Source organism: Coenobita brevimanus, chromosome 46 (assembly GCF_032717465.1).
Source record: "Coenobita brevimanus isolate Jiangsu-jjx chromosome 46, ASM3271746v2, whole genome shotgun sequence".
NCBI lineage: Eukaryota > Metazoa > Arthropoda > Malacostraca > Decapoda > Coenobitidae > Coenobita > Coenobita brevimanus.
The window spans coordinates 53,400,059-53,418,789 of record NC_136999.1 but is presented as its reverse complement, the minus strand read 5'-3'; the positions used below and the strand labels follow the sequence as shown (position 1 = coordinate 53,418,789).

Here is an 18,731-nt window from a genome sequence, read left to right as displayed (position 1 = left end):
AAAGACATCTGATGGTCACTTGAGTCTCTACACTGTGATAGGAATTGCGTGAATCCTGTATCTGGCCACAGAAAGTTTGAGAATCCTGTACATGTCCACAGAAAGTGTGTGAATCCTGTATCTGGCCATAGAAAGTGTGTGAATCCTTTATCTGTACACGAAAAGTGTGTGAATCCTGTATCTGGCCACAGAAAGTGTGAATCCTGTATCTGGCCATAGAATGTGTGTGAATCCTGTATCTGGCTATAGAAAGTGTGTGAATCCTGTATCTGGTCATAGAAAGTGTGTGAATCCTGTATCTGAATATAGAAAGTGTGTGAATCCTTTATCTATCCACGAAAAGTGTGTGAATCCTGAGTCTAAGAACAGGAAGTGTGTGCATCATGAGTCTTCCCATAGAATGTGTGGGCGTAGCCTGAGTCGGCACGTCTTCTGACACACTAAACATTCTTAAATCAATATGTGCCCTAAAAGTATACACGTGTTTTGAATCTACTCCGGCTCAAAAAAGAGTGTACTAAAGTGTTAAAGTTATTTTTCTGATTATATAAAATGTGGATATACTTTTTCAGTTTGATTAAGTAGCTGGTAAAACTACTTGTGAATCTACTAGAACTTACCTAACGAGTATAAAAAGCGTAGAGACAGTTCTTGCAAGCAGTGTAAGTGTGGACATCATTCCCTCAAGTATGCTAAGTGTGGATAGAAGTCTTACAAGCAGACCAAGTGTTGAAAACATTAGTGTTGACTGCCACGTTCTCTCATCAAAGTCAAGATCGGACCAATGACCCCCGCCCCCCACCTTTGACCCCCTGATCCCCACCCTCACCTCAGGATCCATTGTCCCCCTCAGTGATCCAGTGGGTTCAGCGCCATGACTGTGACCTACACCAGCCACGTCGCCACCTGTAAGGGCTTCGGATGCTTCTGGAAACTTCTCTTCAGGTGAGGCGGAAGCGAATAAGTCTCTGTATGACTCGTCTTTTAGAATTTTAGATATTCTCTCTCTCTCTCTCTCTCTCTCTCTCTCTCTCTCTCTCTCTCTCTTTCACTTTAACTTGCACTAAAACTGACATCTCTCATCTTGAATGTTGATCTGTAGTTTTGAGATGAGGGATTAGCACAAGGTCATAGCGCTAGTCACGAGGAAGTGCTATGGAAAGGATGTAGAGCCACTGTATTATAGGCTTTTAAGCTGCAAAAGGACGAAAATCTGTGCCATGGTAAGGTGAAAGGACGATAGTGTATATTTTAGCACTTCTTCCTCCTTAGCGAATACTTTTAGTGTTTACACCTGAGTATGCCTTTATATTTCTTATTATTATTTATTATTATTGTTTTTGAATATGGTACGATGCAGTGAGTTTGTGAAAAGAATAAAAATTGACGCCAGAAGAGGCTGGAATGAAAAAAAAAAAAAAAGTTTATTCTCAGCCAATGGGTAAATTTTTATAGTTTCATTCATTTATGTACTTATATTTTTTTTTACTGGGTTTCTCGTCACCACCACTGTTTGGTCGCTTGAGGGTAGAGGAAGTAAAGTGTAATTAGGAGCCACAGAATTTAAGTTTGTATTTGGCGACAGGTTTTTCGTGTGTGTGTTTGTGTGTGTGTGTGTGTGTGTGTGTGTGTGTGTGTGTGTGTGTGTGTGTGTGTGTGTGTTTTATTTACTATAGATGAATCGTGAAGGAGATTTAAACACGCAGAAAGTCTATAGAAGCCAATACTTATTTATTTATTATTTATTATTGTTCAGTAAGTTATAGGTGTTTTTTAGGCGTGTTTGCAGGTAGACTATGAGATTTACCCATGTTTGTTTATGCTGTAGAAATATTGACACAAGAATTTTAACTTCTAGGTAGATTTTTCGTATCGTAACAATTTTAGATATTCTCTCTCTCTCTCTCTCTCTCTCTCTCTCTCTCTCTCTCTCTCTCTCTCTCTCTCTCTCTCTCTCTCTCTCTCTCCTTTTTTCTTCTTTTTCTTCTCGTTCTTCCCCTCCTCCTCCTCCTCCTCCTCCTCCTCCTCCTCCTCCTCCTCCTCTTTTTCCTCGCGTTCTTCATCGCGTCAGACCTCCATGGCGTGACCGATGCAACTCCCTCATTTTTATTTCTATATTTTTTTCCTTCCTGTTAACCCCACTACCTATCTCCCCTCTCCTCCCTGTCCCACTCCCCCTCCTCCTCCTCCTCCACATTGACCCATTCCCCCCCATCCTTTCCCCCATTCCCCCTTCCCCCTCCCCTTCTTATTTCTCCCCTCCCTATCGTGTCACAACCCACGCCATTGCCTCATTTTCTTCCTCCATCGCCTACGAAATCCCGATCAGAACTCCTCTTCCCCTCACTCTAACTCTCCCCTTCTTCCTCTTCCCCTCCCTTTCTTCTTCCTCTACCCCACTCAGCCTCTTCTCTCTTCTCTTCTTCCTCCTCTCTCCTCCACCATTTTTCTCATCTACACCACTCTTCTTTCATCATGGGTTAAGTAGGAAACAAGAAATTGCACAGTAAGAAAAGTCAGAGTTAGGGTGTAGGTGTATAGTGTAGGATAATTGTACTCTTCGGCTAAGGTAATCTGATTATTTCTACGGCACCTTATTTGTGTACCCCCAGTGTGTGTGTGTGTGTGTGTGTGTGTGTGTGTGTGTGTTACAGGTAGCTAAAGGTAAACAAAGTACTGCTAATTAGTCGGTATTCCCCGTGTATTGGTGGAGATTCCCTCACTTTGCTTCCCTCGTCCCATCCCCCACTCATTCTTGCCCTGTCCCTCTCCCTCTCATTCTCCCCTTACTCCTCCCCCACTCACTCTCCCCCTGCCCCTTCCCCACTCACTCTCCCTTTGCCCCTCCCCCACTCATTCTATCCCTGTCTCCCCCCTCTCATTCTCCCCATGCCCCTCCCACCTGTCCCTCATACCTGGTCTGGGAATCCTGGCCTTTGCAACAGCGCCTCCAGGTTACTTTGACCTTGCATGAATCTCTATACAATACAGCCAACGCCTCCTACCCTCCCCTCCCCCTTACCATGTATAGGCAGGGGCATTCTAACCACTACACCACCTGGCACCTTGACACGAGAGGATAGGGTACGCAAAATAAAAGGCAAAGAAAACCAGCTTGCCAGGGTTAAGAGGCGAAACACAGTGAAATAATTGCAACCAGCTCCCACACTCAGGGACACAGTACACCTATCGCGTACCTGATTCCATTCTGTGTATCATTTTTGGACTTTTTCTTATCCAGGAGAGTCTAAGTTAGGTTAGGTTTGTTATTTTAGTATCAGGTTAGGTTACTCTGTTAGTCAATTAGGTTCGTTTGATAGGTTATTCTGTTAAGTTAGGGTAGGACAGGTTAGGTTAGGTTAGAGTTAAGATATAAGAAAATACTGGAAGAATGATCATCCTGGGAATATTACTCTTAGCCCGTAGTGCAAAAATAGTACGTAGAACAGAAATATGTTTCCACGTACTGTTGTACTCCGCCTTCTTCGCATTTGGGGGGCCTTTCCCTCGCCTCCACATGCACCAGGCCAAAGAAAATCATCTATGGGCAGAGAAACATAGCCCTACCAAGCCACTGTCAGCTTCGGAGTATTAGCCAGCAGAGGAAAGGAAGAAGAGGTGAAATATTAGGCAAACTTTTGTCCTCGGCTGTGCGGTTCTACTTTTTCCCACTTATACGCATCTCCTCTTACAGTCTTACCCCACTGTCTTCTTCGTCTCTCTCTCTCTCTCTCTCTCTCTCTCTCTCTTTCATCATTTCCTTTATCCTTTCTTCCTCATTCCTCAGTCTCCCTTGTTCCGGATTTTCTCTGTTTCAACATTACCGCAATTCTCTTCCTCTTTTCTCATCTCCCCTGCTTCCAGACTCCCCCTTTTTCAGTATCTTTATTCTCACTTCCTCTTTCGTCTCTATCTCAACATGTATTTCCATCTTTTTCTTCCATACCTACACACTCTCTTTCATCACTACCCTCACCCTATCCTTATTTCTGTCTCTTGTCTTTTACACACATACAAACTTCCTTGTTTACCCTCAGTCTTACATTCCAAGCTTATATGTCACCTATTACATTTTCTTTTACGATATGTCCGCCCCATTTTCTTTCCATCCATTCAGCATTGCCATACGTCCATCCCATTAACCTTTTCGTTCATTCCAAAGCTGTTTTACATGTGTTTGGTTTTATGCCTGCACCTGCCCTAATAATCATAACAACAATAGTAACAATAATAACAATAATAATAATAATAATAATTTCCACGCCATTCACTGCTCAGATTTCACTTCCTTATGAGGGCGTGGGAAACAGTGGCTACGCTTGATATCCCTTCAACCGCAAACAAACCCTCTTGCCCCTGAGACGGCGGCAAGGATTTACTGTTATTCTTCTCCTTTGAAATAATCTCATTCTTTCCATCCGATGACGTATTTTCAGAGATTACTCTTGCTATTTCCAGACGATTTTCTTCACATTGGGTTAGATTTTTTTTATTGGACGGGTTTAATAGAGCCTTAATTTAACCTCCACGACAAAAGGTCTTCCATGGAGCTGCATACAAGCGCCTGAGAGTATTAAGAAAAAATTACGACAACAACAACAACAAAAATAGCTGCGTCAAAGGCAAGAAGGGGTCAGCGCCCCCCCCCCACACACAATGCTGCTTCACTTTTAGCACTTTTTTTTTGGGGGGGGGGGGTGGCAACTTTTTTCAGATTCCCCCTCCACCTTTTCACACATCTCACTCTACTGCCAAAATTTCATCATCTGCATACCGTATAAACAGTCAAATACTTCCATATGCTGACCTGTAAATCTAACTCAGCTTCCATGCCTCCTGTCCTCATTAATTCTTGTAAGGTCCCAGTCCAGTATTACTTGTATTCAATTCTTGTACAGTTCCAATACGTGCTGTCCTCCAAGCCCTCCTATTCTATGTCCTTTTCATCTCTAGTCCCTTCTGTTTTGATTATTTCTCTCTCAGCTTCGTCGTCTCCTGTTCTTTTTAATTCTTGGTCACAGTGCCTGCTATTTTCTTTATTTCTTGTCGTGCTCATAAGTCTCCTCTTCCAACCCGCAACTCATTATCTTAGCCTAGCGACCCGTGTTACTTCGCTTGGTCACCCCTTTCCTCTCCTCCTCTTCTTTTTCCTTATTTCCCCAGCCTCCTTCTCTTCACTCAGCCCTCACTCCCCATTGCTTCCCCATTTTACTCCTCCCGTCTGCCCCTCTTCTCCTCTCCTTCCATTCCACTCAGTCCCTTCCCTCATCACTCAGTCCATCTCCTCAACATTCAGTCCTTCCCCATCTTACTCAGTCCTCCACAACACTCAGTCCTTCTCCCCCTCACCCATACTTCCCCATCTTCACTCAACTCATCTCCGCCTTACCCTTTCCATCCTTCCACTTCACTCAGTCCATCCCCATCCTTAATTCATTTTACTCATCTCTTTTCCACTTCATTCACTCTTCGCTTCCTCACCCCATTCATTTCTCCCTTCCTTTTCTCACTTAGTCTAATCCACCTTCACTCCCTGCTCTCCTCTCCATTTCTCTCTCCCTCCATCCCTTCTCCATTTAGTTCTACTCCCCCTCCCTCTGTCAGCTGTACAGTTAGGGACCTGAATGTAAATCTGACAGTTGTGTGTCTTATTCTAGGTGAAGATTGTGATGTAGAAGATACTGATTATCTATTTCAATGATCCTGGTGAATTAGATACCTAGGCAGCATCTACGAGCGGTAAAACTGTTTTCCTTGACTGTCTTCCTTGATTGCCTTCTTTATGACTCTCGTGCAGTCGATAGGCACTGATACTAAGTCTTTTTTTATTTTTTTTTCCTGTGGCAGATGGAAGGGCAGCGTTTACAAGCTGGTGTGGATGGAGCTCCTGGCCTACAGCTGCATCTATTACCTGTTCAGCCTACTGTATAGATTCGCCCTAACGGAGGACCAGAAGAGGTGAGACACACACACACACACACACACACACACACACACACACACACACACACACACACACACACACACACACACACACACACACACACACACACACACACACTCCTTTGAAAACTCGAGATTCCAAGAGGTTCTTACTGCCTATATGGGTGAGTTTTTAGTTGGTACCAAATCTATTGAATGAAAATATTACATGCAGAAATAATATAAACTTTACCACATAGGAGTTATCAGCGTCTACCTAGGGTGACATCTCTTCCCTCGCACGCTCGTATTAAGAATTTAAAGACCTAAAGAGAAAACATCTATATTTTTTCCAGTAATTCTTCTCAGAGCAGTGAAAACAAAAAATCTGACCTTGGCTGGTCTCTGCAGGTCAACCGCGATGGGTTAGCTCAGGTTACTGGACCGCAAGACGCCATACTGCCTCCATCCCCTGCTTCCCTTCCACAGCCTCAGTGGAGACAAAACACGTTATGTTATAAATCAGTTCTGAGAGACAACATACCTGATATGATTTACTGTGTAGTCTGCCAATAGGTTGTGCTGCTTGGAGTGGTAAAGTTATGCGCAGCTTTGTTTGAAACACAGAGAAAGACGACAGAGGAAAATTTAACTCAAGCGACAGAACTGAAGAGTTAGCAATAATTCATACGTATACTCTGCCAGTTATGATTTCCTTCTTATGTCCTGTCACAAGCCAAAGTAAGTATCCATGTCGTGTTGAAGCTGGAGACCCATGGATGCAGACTGTATAAATGATCTTGGTACGGTAGATGCTACAGGTGTTGGCTCAGAAAGAACTGAATTTTGTGTATAAATTATGCTGTTATTTAGCAGAGAACGATCAGCAAAACATGGCCGTAAATGTGTTTTCGCATTGTTCAGTCTGTTCCCTTTGATTCTGTTTTTAGTAGAACCATTTTCAAAAGGATCAGTACGAATCTGGAAGACCTGATTATTTGAAACGACTCAGACCAAAAGTAATGCAGCCCCTACTAAATGCGTGTTAATATAAGTTCCTGAGTCCCACAGACCTCGGAAAATACACACACGTAATGTACATATTCCATAGATCTAGCTGCAAAAACAAGTCCTACACTCATGCACAGAATCTATGCCTTGGTCTAATGATAATCGACTTGAACAACAAATTTCGTTTAGTGTAAGTAGGTCTATGTTAGATAGTTCAGTCATACAAAGTAATTAGGTAACCATAAGTTTTGAATTATTATTTTTCATAAGAGTGAAAAAGTCCATAGAGTATATTTTTAAAACGATAAATAGCTCAGCTCCAACTTTCAGCATAGGGACAAGTTCCTTTCTTGGGAGGACAAAACTCAGTACAGGCTTGGTAGTAATAGTACTGAACTACACACACACACACACACACACACACACACACACACACACACACACACGTTTGTACTATTACATTTAAGTTGAAAATAATCGCCATGATATTCCTCCCGAAGGTGGCGGTGGCAGCTGTGGCGATGCTGTTGCTTTAATTATAACTCCACTGGGCAGCAAAAAGAGAACCCCCTCACAAAATAAGCAACAGTGGCTGGTGTAAACTGGTTTGGAAATAAGCTGTTGTTTTTGTTTGCCAGCGTGAGACTTGATGCTGGAGGCCCTTATTGTTCGCGGCCCACTCCAAGGTCCGGGTGACATGCTATATATTGCAATGATATGCATATATACTCACACACACACACACACACACACACACACACACACACACACACATATATATATATATATATATATATATATATATATATATATATATATATATATATATATATATATATATATGCGCATACAATTCTTATGCAATATATACTACACTTGTACAAGTATGCACACATGCACGTGCTCCTATACTGCACATAGAGCCTTCATATTTTTATATACTCATACATATGTACATACGTACATACAGACATGATCACATATGCATACACATGCATATACAATGCACACGTATATACAGCCACGCCTACATATACAATTATACATATATTACATACACACATACGCATAGTCACACATATATAGACACGTGTTTTTCATCTTGTTGGAAAGTTTGTGGATGGTGGGGTGTGAGGACCAGTATCAGTTGTGTATGGATACTTGTGCCACAAGTCTGGCTGCAGCTGCTGATGCCTCGGGGCCTGAGCGTAGAAGTGTTGGATGAAGGCCACGCTTATGATGGTGGTGACGGGGCACAACCTGGTGGGTTACTTATTGCAGCTGGCAGAAAGTCACACATTATATTTCCTTCCTATCATAAGAGTAAGGACTTCCTCAAGGTTGTACATTTGTTCAAGAAAAGAAGGAAATATTTTGAGACAGACAAAACCAGCAAAGGGAGAAGTGAGTCAGGAAGCAAGAGCATAATGATAATGATGATGATGATGATGAAGGCTGCTGGTACGAAATATAGGTAAATATACTTTCTTGCGTTCCTGTTCCTGTTACTTTAAAGGATGTTACTGATGGGCATAGCTGGGACGGTAAATCAAACAGTGAAGTTATTGTATAGCAGTTACTAGGTTATATATTTTCTTACTGCTTGATAGTAGTCGTATTATGGTCTACGTTACAAAATACCAGGAGGCGTTTAGTTTAATTATTCGCTTATTGTAATTAGTATCTTCGTAATTATCAAATATGCAAACTATTATGAGTATTTTTACTGAATATCGCAATATGTTAGTATGCGGTGCAGGTAGGAGGGATGCCACGAACCACGATCATGTAGGTAAGGAACACAAGCACAGGGGCAAACCACCATCCACGACGACCCTTCCCCCTCCCCACCATAACCCTAGCTCCCTCCCCCTCCCCTCCCTTCCATCCTTTCCTTGTCCTTCCCCTTTCATTCCCACCCTCCTCCGTAATTGCCAACCCTCCCCTTCCCTAATTACTCCCGCCTCTTCCCCTAGCGCTTATTGCGAAAGCGCGACTCCAAATTAAGGCCATGTGTGAACAGTGCCTGGGAAAATATCAACAGAGTGGTGTAGCTGTTGAACCAGCATGTATCTGATTAGCGGTTTAAGGATTAATTGGCGAAAATAAGTGTTGTATGCTTGCCTGGCCGTCCAACCAAGATCAGAGAGTCCAGTTTCTCATGTGCTGCCTTCTGCTTATCTCTGCTGAAGTCGGTAGAGAGGTGGCCTTCAGTCCTTACGGACCCAGGTTCGGATCCCGGCTGGGGCAGGGAACAGTTTAAGGATTTGAATTTCATTAAATCAGGCTTTACCGATCTACCAGAAGACCCGCCGACATGTCGTAAAAACTCGTACCCCCGCTAATACCAATACACCAGTCCTGTCTGAGACAGCCCTAGCATGTATTCAATATGGACGGTGGGTGTTAGCGCCGAAGTGGTGACATGTAGAGGTGTATGGTATGTAGGAGGACTGTTGGGCCTTGATAGCAGGCTGTGAAGCCTATGCCCAGAGTCGGACACATAAAAAAAAAAAAAAAAAAAATGTGAGACTATACCCGGTTTAGTCCCTGTCAACTATACATGTCATTGCTGGTTGACCAATACTCGTGATCTTGATGTAGGTTGTTGACTGAAACTTCTGGAGTTTTACATAACACTTTGCACTGTGTATACCCTCATTAATGTACTTCAGAAGCTTCGATCTACAATTTAATATACATTTAGATCATGAGTACCGGTCAACCAGCAATAATTGGTAAACACAGAGATACCACCAAGCATATTATCATCTTGCAGTACATGTATACATTAGAAGAAATAAACACACAACAGTAATGAGTCCTTTGGTATTCTGTTTCATGGCAAGATTGGACATAATATAACTGTCTATGAATCTGATGCCATCCCAAGAACACCCATCATAACTAATCTATCATCCAGCCCTCTATTGCCCCGTAAGGAGCGTAGGGGTACTGGGCTAGGCTACTTCATCCAGATGCTTACAGTAAGGCAAGAGTGATCACTTGCTCTTCCCTGAGTGGTTAATATGTGAGCAGTAAACTCCAGTCTCTTCTCTGATATAACCCCTTATCGACCACATTCAGCTGGAGCGCCTTAGCATGCTAGACCACCAGTTGTTCATTTGGTTGCCACCCAACATAGTAAAAAGTTTCCGGGGCTAAAAGAAGCCATTTCGTTTGTCAGAGTAGTGTTAACTGAAAGAAGCAGTGCATCAAGTGAGTGGATGGTGAGACCCCATCTAACACATCCAAAGAAAATTAAATATCTTGTTTCTTTATCTTACTTCCATCTCCGTCGTATTCAGTGGGAAGCAAACATAAACCTCTGGCTAACGAAAGAAGTACTAAACATGAAAAACATACTTATGATACGGGTTTTACCTTCTCTTCTGATACGAAAATATCCGAGGTTACTTTGAAATAAATACTCACTTAATGGAATGCGGATACACGCTTTCGTAAAACGCCGTCTCCCTCCCACGTCACAACCACCCCCTCCCCCTCACCATCACTCCAACCCCATCCCCCCATTCCCTTCCCCTCATTTTTACCCCTCCCTTCCCTCCTCTCATTCCTACCCCCTTACTCTCACCTTCCCCTTCCCCCTTCACCACCACCACCTTCTTCCACTCCCTCTTCTCCTCACTCCCATCCTCGCTCACTCTTCTTTCCCCTCACTCCCACCCTCTCCCCCTCGCCCTCTCTTTCCCACCCCCTCCTCGTCGCTTTCCCTTCACTCCTACCCTCTCCTCTTCCCCTCCTCCCCCACCAATATCCCACCCCTACCTTCAGACACCACCCCACACTTAACCCTTTCCATTGCACCTTGCCCTCATTTTCTCCATTCTCTTCTCTTCTGTTCTCCTTCCCCCAGCACGCACCCTCCTATTCAGTCCTCCCGTTCCCATCTTCACCCCTTCCCCATCCTCAACTCACTCCTTATCCCTATTTTCTTGCCCACACCTCTTCTCCCCTCCCCTCACCCCAATTCCCCTCCTCTCACCCCCCACCTCATACTCTTCCTATCCTCCTCAGTCTCTTTATCCTCCCTTTCTTCTCTTGTCCTTATTTCCCTCCTCGTCCCCTCTCCCCCTATCCGTCTCATCTCTCCACACCCCAAAAAAAAAAGAAAAAGAAAAAGAAAAAAAATCTGGTAACTTGCCAGAATCAGCCAGCCAGTTTTAAGAAACAACCACAGGGAAACTATCATATATAAAGATTACTGCAGATAAAGTAAAAGACCTGAACAAAAGAGTGGAGAAGCCTCTGGTAGTGGTGACGTATGTGCAGCCATCCTGAAAACGACATCTAGGGCGATTTATCTTCCTCAGTATGATCTTTATAAACAGTTAAGCTACAGAATCTCAAAATATGTAGAAGTTTAAAGTTGCCAATGTATTACTATCATATAAAACAGGATCTAGGAGTGACTGATCAGTTTATAGCGCTGTGAGTTTAACAAATCAGTGAGGCACAGGAGACCATAATAAAAGATGCAGGTATTCATCACCTGGAAAAAATTTACTATGATTAAGTTTATCCATCATGGTTTTGCGGGCGGTGGACCACGCTCGACTAAACCTCGAACTTTCCTGGAAACTGTAACAATTAATCTGTATTAGTGGTTTTCGAACTTTTTGGCCTGTGACCCCCAAGTAAAATTGAAAGAGACTGCGATGGCAACCCCGAATTTGGCACACACACACACACACACACACACACACACACACACACACACACACACACACACACACACACACACACACATTTGGAACGCACGAGGGGTGATGCATCTTAATGGTGATACATTTGATTCCATACTATAACAGTCCTCCTGGTATTTCCTACGTATTGGTGTTTGGTTCGACTGGGTGTATGCGTGGCTTATCTTTGCGTTGGTCATTCCTTCATCATCCAGACCCTCACGGCTGAAGACTCACACTATCGTGACCATGTGGGGTTTTGTATCCTATCCAGACCCTCTTTCCCACCTACGGATGAAGTTAAGGTCTCTCTCTATAAGCATCACCTTACACTCATCTGTACTTATTTTCAAGCCACGCCGTTCACAGACATTCACAAAACACTGCGCCAGGCTGCAAAGCTCCCTGTTCACTTTAAACAACACACAAAGAGTTGCCCAATCCAGAACATCACTTTAAGTGGAGAGCTTTCCGTATGAACTGTTATCGACGGTCGAAAAGACTTTTATTATCTGGCATCTTCCAAACATCCCTCGACTCCCGATCCCCGTAAGGAATTACAGAAAAAAAAACTTCACGCCCGGAGGAGCCTGAGACAGCAGCGGCAACGACAACCATGATTAACCTACTGCCTATTCCTCCTCCTTTTCAGAATGTTTGAGAGGATATCCATATTCTGCCACTCCTTCAGCGAACTCATCCCGTTGTCCTTCGTGCTGGGCTTCTATGTGTCGATCGTGGTACAGCGATGGTGGGCGCAGTACATGTCTCTACCGTGGCCAGACTCCCTCGCCCTGTTCATCTCAACATCCATGCACGGACAGGTTTTTAAGATGCCTTTTTATCGTGTATACTTTAATATTATCTTCCTATGTATGAGAAGGAAGAATGCTTTGACATTTAGTGAGAAATCAAAATTACAGACGGCAGGACACAATGATGGAAGGAAAGTGTCTTCGAAATTTGCTCCAGACAGTAGCCAATATCTTTTCCCTGGCAAGACACCCCAACATTATTCGTCTCAGCCTTCATACATGGCCGGGTCTGCTGGCTGTCATTTGCTCTTTATATTCTAAGCATCACCATCAGCATCATCTCCAACGCCTTGCTCTCTCCTTGGAAACACAGGTCAAGGGATGACCGTGACAGAGGGCGCGTGGTTTGTGCTTTCCTTCTGCTCTTACCCATTATCCTATTGTCTGCCTGGTCTAACCTTTATGCTATAGTCTTACCCTTTATACTATAGTCTTACCTTTTATCCTGTAGTCTTATCCCTTATCCTATAGTCTTACTTTTCATCCTGTAGGCTTTCCCGTGGCTGAAAGAAGTCTTGATCAGGGTTCCACATGTAACAATGACCTGTTGTTGGCAGTTCAAGGCATTTCCTGACGGCACCAGTATCATTGACACACACACACACACACACACACACACACACACACACACACACACACACACACACACACACACACACACACACACACACACACACACACACACACACACACACACACACACACACACACACATGCACGCAAGCACGCAAACACTTAGACACACAAAGGAATAGCACGGTCGGGTTGCTTTCGTGATGATGCATGATTGAAATAACCTCAGGGCGGCTTCAGTGGAGGGATTCACAAACATTCCTACAGACTCTTTCCAATCATACCCTAGATCAGCTTTTATAGGAAGATCATGGGACACTGCAAGGTATACTCTCCCTTTTCCTTGTTCACCCTGCGGAAAATATACATAACCTACGATATATATCTCATCATAACTAAGATTTTTTTTTTTTTTGTAGGAGGAACAGGAGCCAAATACTCAGCACTTTTCTTCCTTTGTCCCTGACTTATGAATGTGACCTTTGGGTTCACTGAGCCTACCAGGGCCTAGCGGTTCCATCCCCCCACCCCTTCTCCTTCTCTTTACTCCTTAACCTCCCTTTCTCCCTCCTCTCCCTCCCTTCCCTCTGTTTCCCTCCCTCCCTCCCTTCCTCCTTTCTGTTTCCCTCCCTCCCTTCTCTCCTTTCCTTCACTTTTTCCCTTCCTTCCCTTTCTCTTTACCCTCTCGTTTTTGTCTCTCCCTCCCTTTCTTCCTTCTCTCATTACCTTTCTCTCTCTCTCTCTCTCTCTCTCTCTCTCTCTCTCTCTCTCTCTCTTCCTCCTCCACTTCTTTTACCCAAGTCCTTCATCTTTTTCCTTTTGCTCCTTTCCCTCCTTCTCTCCTCTAGTTCCCTTTACTCTCCTTGCCCTTCTTTCTCACCTTATTTTTCACCCACCCCTTACCAGTCTCTTGTACCGGTAAATTATTTATATCGTAATTAATATCGTAATTAAGATCATGCAGGAAAATAATGAAGAATAATTTGCAGACTATGGGCCGTACGGAAGCTCCCTAACACCTCTTCCTAAGCGATTTAGTTTGCTTACTACACCTTACTGTTCTCTTCTGTGTTTTATAAAGCCTTCTAATATCGCCATGCACTACATTACATACAAAGGGCTATTAACCAGCCATATCCAAAAATAAATCGCTAAGGAAGAAGTGTTAGAGACCTTCTTTAACCGACGAGAATGCAAGCCTTCATCTCAAAGGCGGAAGTCTTGCGAGATCTGCAATGCCCACTCAGGATGCAACGGTGAGGGGAGGCAAGGAAGGGTTATATGGGGGTGGTGATGGTGCGGGTGCGGGTGAGGGTGAGGGTGAGGGTGAGGGTGAGGGTGAGGGTAGGGGTGGGGGTGGGGTTGGGGGGTAATTGAGGGTCTGGGAGGCCTGAGGTAATATAAAGAAAAATGATACGGTAGGGAGGGGGAATGGAACAGAGAAGTAATGTTGTGTGTGAGAGGCAGTGACGGGTGAGGTGAAGGATGTGGGGTCGAGGCAAGCACAGTGGAGTTCAAAGGAGTACAAAGGAAGGAAAACAGTTATATGCAGTGGAGTTCAAAGGAGTACAAAGGAAAGAAAGCAGCTATATTCCTGATGTCATTCCTTGAGAGACATTGGATGAGATATAACTAGATAACCACGAGACGAAGACAAAGATAGTTTTCCTGTTTTTCTATCATGTTTTTCTATTCTTTCTATCCTTCGTTTTCTACACTAGTTTCCTATTCCCTTTTCACTCTAACTTGATCTAAAATTGCCATCTCTTCTCCACAAATACAGAGTTGTAACAATAGATTAACACTAGCATATGCTGGTAGTCACGAAGAAGTGTTATGAAAAGGATGTAGAGCCATAGTTTTGTCTAATTTTGTCCCTGAACAACGTGAAATAAGCAAGAGCAAAAAACTGGGCCAAGTTAAGATAAAAGGAGCTGAGTTCTAGCTTACCCCATAACAAAGTCTTGAAGTGGCCAATAAATTCTGTTGCTGTTTTCTTTCCTTTGTATTCCTTTGTACTCTTCCACTGTGCTTGCATCGTCCCCATCCTTCGCCTCACCCTCCTCACCTCTCTCATGCTCACTTCTCTTCTTTCCTCCCCTCCTTCCTTCATTATTTTTCTCTGCATTACCACAGGTCTCCTATTTCGTATTCCTTTGTACTCTTCCACTGTGCATGTTTCGTCCCCCTCCCCACCACCACAACCTTCACCTTGCCCCCTTCTTCTCTCCTTCCTTCCCTCTTCTCTCCTTCTTCCTCCTCGCCCCCCTCCTTCATTATTTTTCTCCCCATTACCCCAGGCATCCCCTCCCCTCAATTAACCCCCACCCCTCAATTAACCCCCACCCCTCAATTAGCCCCCACCCCAATTAACCCTTCCCTGTCAACCCACACAGTCACACTCTAAATGGCCTCACAGATTTCACAACACTTCTTTCTTAACGATGATCTGCATAATTTTCCTCATTAGCCTCATGTGTGTTGGTAATGGTATCTATGTCGATATTAACTGCGTAAATAACACACGAGAAAATGTTAAGATGTCATATGCAAGTCAAATCGCTAAGAATGAGTGCTACGGCATCTTCAACGCCACATAGAATACGACCTTGATTCTCACCCACCACCACCTTCCCTAACCTCTCATTTTGTCATCATTCTCCTCTCTTGAACTCCCTCTAATCTTTCTATGCAATTTTCACCTTTTATCTCGACTGCCTTCGCTTTAATGAAATAATTGATACAGTATGCTGAAATAGATTCGAAAATGAATTGGTTGAACCCTAACACTCTGCTTAATAGCAAATAGTGGTGTGTAATATAAAAATATTTTCCAAAGTTACTTAACAGCTTTATAACAAAAAAAAAAAAAAGAAGAAGAATTTCTGTATTCGTTTTGGCAGAATAGTAACATGTACTGAATGCCCTTCTGGATATTATATATTATTTCACATACAAATTTGTTTTAACCTTGTAGACAACAGAAAGACTCTGTCCCATAGGTTATGGACCAGGGTGGCTCAGTGGAAGAGCGCTTGACTCGAGACCACAAGCTCGCGAGTTGGCGCTCCCCCAGGGTTGGTGTCTTGCTGGGAGAGGTAGAGCTCTCCCGTCACCCTAGCAGGGCCATGTGATCTATCAAGGTCTAGCCCTAGGGAATAATCCCTATCCCATAAGTTATCAAGTGCTGATTTGTGTAGGATAGTTTGTCCTGTACTTATAAGACAGAGCCAAGAATTTCAGTGGCTTGAATTGTGGATGGATGGCCTTGGTTCTCCTACTTTTGTATTTTACTGTTCCTGCATCTGGATCCATCCCACTCCATGTACTGTAATTGGGAATGGATATGAGGATGATGATGATGATGATGATGATGATGATGATGATGATGATGAAATCTTTTTTCGTGATAACTTTTATGATTATTATGATGATGAAAACGAAAACCTATTCAGTGTGTTTCTTGTAAGATGAGAGAAGAGGAGGATGGCGATGACGATAAAATCCTTTTTTGTGATGTTTCATTAAGATGATGATGATGGTGATGATGATGATAAAATCCTGTTCAGTGCGGTGTCTTCCAGGATAAAACCTTAGGATAATGATGATGGTGGTGGTGGCGGTGGGATCCTATTCATTTTATTTATTTTTTTCTTCCAGGACGAGAGATCCCGACTGATGCGGCGCACAGTGATGCGATACGTGAACCTTTCTCAGACACTGACACTCATCATGAGCAGCCCCAAAGTCAAGAAGCGATTTCCCACTCTTGACCACCTGGTTGAGGCAGGTATGGCAGTGAAGGAGTAACGCACTTATATTTCGTTAACCCTTTCTTTTCGCTGAAGTATGGCTACAAGCTTGGTAACACACACACAGCCATCAGTCCAGGAACTAGTACATTGAGTCAAGTCCAGTCTGTTAACCCACATCTTGAAATTCTTTTTCTTATCACTACCTCACATTACAGGGTTCATGACCTCAAATGAACTCAAGATCTTCATCGACCTGGAGGAAAAAACTCCCCACCCTAAGTACTGGATGCCTCTGGTGTGGGCGGGCAGCATCGTGGCGCGGGCCAGGAAAGAGGGACGCATCAGAGACGATTTTGCTGTGAAGACAATTATAGATGAGATTAACCGCATCAGAGGATTGTGTGGAGGACTACTTAGCTATGACTGGATCAGCATACCCCTTGTGTATACTCAGGTATGTATGAGATCTTTTAACTACTGGTATGACTGGATCAGCATACCCCTTGTGTACTTAGGTATCTATAGGATTCCTGAACTAATGGTATGACTGGCTCAGCATACCCCTCGTGTATACTCAAGTATGTATGGGGTTTTTGACCATTCAGATTCATAAAATGGCTTCTTTATATATTTTTTGGACATTAGCCCTGCGGGTTTGGCAGTAAACAGCTTGACTGTTGTTTTTCAACGTTTACAAAAGAGAGTTTAGGACTTAATAACACTGCTAATGATCAACCGTACTTGAAGCAAATAGTACAGTGTTAGTTCTTTAGTTTCTCCTTATGTTAATCATAATTTTGTTCACCAGTGATTTCTACGGTACACAGAGTATTTGGCTTCAGGTACAGTATTTATGAATATCGACAAATATAAGTTGTCTTTCGAGTTGCAAACCAGCTCTCGGTCCTAATTAGAAGCTTACGTTGGGAAGCAGCTGTACTTGAATGAGTTACAGTAGCCAAGGATTTCTAATGTGGGAAGATTATTCCTGTCTTTCTCGCATTTATCTTTTAAATCTGCATAATTTTACACTGGAGTAATCTGGTGTTTCTGACTACAATAACCAGTTGTTCAAACTATATACATTTTAATTCAGCCTGATCTAAAGCTACCATCGCTCCATACTGAATGCTGAGTCGTAAGAATAGAGTAATTCAAAAATATGAGGCTAGTAGTGAAAAAGTGCTATTGAAAGGATTTATTGTCTCGTTCTGCCACTGAGTTGCAAGAATTAACACTGAAAAAAGGACGAACATCTGTGCCAAGTAAAGGTTAAGGAGCACCTGTCATGAACTGGCACTTACCAACTCACAGGTGTTGGTGTGCAGCTGTGGACGCCAAGGTAGTGTTAGTTCAAATATCACTGTAAACATTGAACACTTTGGCTGCAGTGACTTTCATAGCACCCATTAGAATCATCCTTCATTAGCTGGGATAGACAACTCCTCTGTTCTTGGCAAAAACGTTAATGATATATTTAATTTTTGTTACTGGTATCGTAATTTTCCCACAAGAATCATAAAACTGTCATAGGTTAGGCAAAATATTATGAAAGGGATAACTTAACTCACGATGATGATGATGATGATGATGATGATGATGAAGGTTTGGTGTGGGACTCCTGTGCGTGTTTACAATCAATTATTTGCAACTAAACCTTTGTTATTGCAGGAGGTGCAGGCAAAGGGAAATTCTTCATTATATTTCGTTTTCTTTCCTGCAAATCTCCGTAACTTAATGTTTTTTTTTTTTATGTTTTTCTCTCTCAACTAATACCTGTTTTGCAGGAAGAACATCAGGTGTGGGAAAATTCTGCCTGCGAAAACCAGTTGTAGTTACGACACAGTTTTGTTCGTAAGTCTGTTAATGAATCCCGCCCTTGAGATGATGTTAAAAAATCCGTGTGTCTAGCGAGACGCCTAAGGTTTGCAGTACGGTGTGGTGCGATC

The 18,731-nt window shown here is 43.1% G+C and overlaps 1 protein-coding gene across 1 annotated transcript in view; it reads left to right on the top strand.

Moving 5' to 3' along the window:
- The first annotated feature begins 617 nt into the window (after positions 1-617).
- Positions 618-18,731, top strand: part of LOC145398735 (uncharacterized) — a 30,877-nt gene continuing 12,763 nt past the window's right edge. Inside the window, exons 1-5 of the mRNA XM_080271533.1 lie at positions 618-945; positions 5,848-5,958; positions 12,292-12,463; positions 16,688-16,817; positions 16,998-17,236. Of these exons, the coding sequence (XP_080127659.1) occupies positions 875-945; positions 5,848-5,958; positions 12,292-12,463; positions 16,688-16,817; positions 16,998-17,236 (723 nt within the window). The 5' untranslated portion in view covers positions 618-874. The remainder of the gene's footprint in view (positions 946-5,847; positions 5,959-12,291; positions 12,464-16,687; positions 16,818-16,997; positions 17,237-18,731) is intronic.